Here is a 2,834-nt window from a genome sequence, read left to right as displayed (position 1 = left end):
CACACTGGTCCAGAAAACTTTATCTCTCTGACCTTCAATGGTTGCTGTATTGCCGCAGCTTCAAGTTGCCGCAGCTGTAAACATAGAAAGCACTACTTTGTAGATTAGTTAGGAGGTCCTATCTTCTTTCAGCTATTTATGTCAAATGTAAAAGCTTTTGTGACATTAGGTTACTCAGTGGTGTTATATTAATCAGAAACACAGAGTGGACAAGTCTATATAAAACTTTAATGATGATTGCAACTATACAGACCTTTCAAAATGTTTGCCATGTGAATAAAATCCTGTTGCCTTTAGCTAAATATACACAAATCTCAAACAGTCTTACAAATATCTGAATATGTTACTATAAAAACTCCTAAAAGAGTTAATGTACAGGATAGTTTCATGTTGCAGTTGACACTTGGAAGGATGGTGATTTTAATTTGGAAATCTCAGTTAAATAATTTTGATAATTCACATTGGTATGCAATACTTTATCATATCAGCCAGATCTTTCACAATATAACACTAACACACTCAAGGCCCAGTTCTTTCCAGAGCATTCAGCTTCATCTCAAGGTGTTTTCTACTGATGCTGTGATGTAATATTACCGTGTTGAAATACAGTCACACTTGAGATTGAAACTTGACAATTTTAACAATTTCCTCAGACCTAGACATGTCTGAGGAAAGAAAGGGGATTTATATGGTAAACCACGAAATTTTTTTACAGCTTACTTTTAAGCAACACGCTCACTGTATTGAAACCAAAGCCAAGTTAAATATAAGATGAAAAAAAGAAAGCAAGAGCAGATGTACAAACTTAGTAAAAATACAAAGCAAATTTTGTAAAAAAAAAAAAAAAAATTCTACCAAATACAAAAATAAAACGTATCAAAACTATTTGATGACTATTTGTCATCTGGCACATGAGATCATGAAGGAAAAACAATGATGTGATCAACAATAGTTCAAGTATCTCTCACATTAATGTGGATGTAATTTCTGATGACAGTGAAGACCTGCTGGTCCGTGACACTGTCGCTCTCTCCATGACGCCCACCTTCCTCATTATCTGAAACAGCCTTCTTCTGAACTTCTCTCCCACAAAAGCATACAGCACCGGGTTGACACAACTGTGAAGCAGGCCCAGACTCTGGGTAGCAAACATGGCCTGGTCCACCGCCATCCTTGCAGGGCACTGGTACGGCACAATCTTTGTCCTGAAAAATGTATCTACCATCACTGCAATGTGGTACGGTGTCCAGCAAAGCAGGAAGGCAAAGACCACGAACACAATCACTCTCATGGCTCGTTGCCGCTGAAACCCTCCACGGATGTGAAGCAGGCGCCTGATGGTCACTCCATAACAGGGAAGCATGATGGCCAACGGGATAATAAAACCCAGAGTATGCCGAAGGATTCTGGTGGCCAGCCGCCATACGTCAGCACTGCCGGGATCATATAGTTCAGCACACACCATCTGACTTTGGTTTTGAGAAGGGAAGGATGAATTGAACAGCCCTGGCAGAGACAGAAGAGCTCCAACAGCCCAGACAGCAGCACAAACCACCCAACTGGCCACCTGTCGGTTAGCCTTGCGTGCCTCCATGGCTCGCACAATCACCATGTAACGGTCCACACTGATGCAAGTCAGAAAGAGAATGCTGGAGTAGAAGCTTAGCTCTTGGAGGATGGTGACAATTTTGCACATGGCATCTCCAAACACCCAGCCCTTTGTAACAGATGTGGCCCAGAAAGGGAGTGTAATGGCCAGCATGAGATCTGCAATTGCCAGGTGGAGGAGGTAGAGGTCAGAGGGGGGAAGTGACTGCTTGCTAAGGCAAATCACCAGCCCCACTATCAGATTTCCAGGAATCGCCAACAGAAAGATGAGGACGTAAAACATACTGGCAACAATCATCACTGCGTCCGGGATGGAGAAGTTGCAGGGTTGCGTTTCAGGGTTGATGATGAACTCTGAGTCATTGTAGGAGAAGTTGAGCGCTTCATATATTGACTCGAAGTCTATGACAAGAGCAGACATGTTTCCATCTAAGGATAGCAATGCATATAACATTTTAGTCCTACAAACATATTACTATTATAAACTAAATTAATGTAAACATGAAAATAATCAATATACTTTTTTAACAGATCAGACAGCAGGCCATGCAAAACATATCTATATCTATAAATCTCTCTCTCTCTCTCTCTCTCTCTCTCTCTCTGCTCTGTATATATATATATATAATATATATAGATATATATATATATATATAGAGATATATATGATAGATATATATATATATATATATGTATATATATGTATTATATGTAATATATATACACATTTAAGATAGAGATATGTTATATATATATATATATAATATATAAATCTATAAAAACTATATATATATATATATATATAATATATATAATAATATATATAATATAGATTTATAGATATAGATATGTTTTAATTGATATGATATATATATATAATCAATATCTATCTATCTATCTATCTATCTATCTATCTATCTATTCTATCTATCTTCTATCTATCTATCTATCTATCTATATATATATATATATATATATATATATATATATATATAGATCATCCTCGTATATCTATATACAATCAAAGTCACTCTCGATCGGAAAAGATATTTCTTAAATAAGTTATTACTCTAGGGACTAGTAGACTACTGGTAATTACTCACCAGACATGCTGATGTCTTCTTTGAGGGAGGCACTGTGTATGTCAGTAGGAGACAAGGAACAAACAAAGTCTTTCTCTACACTCCTCCCATCACCCTAACCATAAGCCTGTTTTCCTGCTTCCC

The 2,834-nt window shown here is 37.1% G+C and overlaps 1 protein-coding gene across 2 annotated transcripts; it reads right to left on the bottom strand.

Annotated features, from left to right (window-relative positions):
- Nucleotides 1–208: 208 nt before the first annotated feature.
- On the bottom strand, nt 209–2,834 carry LOC104925870 (C-X-C chemokine receptor type 1). Of its 2 annotated transcripts, none has more exons than XM_010739599.3 (2): nt 2,712–2,834; nt 209–2,037 (listed from the first exon to the last, which is right to left on the bottom strand). In XM_010739599.3, exons 1-2 carry the CDS (start codon nt 2,716–2,718, stop codon nt 965–967), a joined length of 1,080 nt encoding a protein of 359 aa, XP_010737901.3. In that variant the 5' UTR covers nt 2,719–2,834; the 3' UTR covers nt 209–964. The 2 variants fall into 2 exon arrangements, with proteins under 2 accessions (XP_010737901.3, XP_010737902.3); XM_010739600.3 differs by having other exon boundaries at nt 209–2,010; nt 2,712–2,833.

The sequence above is a fragment of the Larimichthys crocea genome, chromosome I (genome assembly GCF_000972845.2).
Source record: "Larimichthys crocea isolate SSNF chromosome I, L_crocea_2.0, whole genome shotgun sequence".
Lineage (NCBI taxonomy): Eukaryota > Metazoa > Chordata > Actinopteri > Sciaenidae > Larimichthys > Larimichthys crocea.
This window is presented reverse-complemented; position numbering and strand designations above follow the sequence as displayed.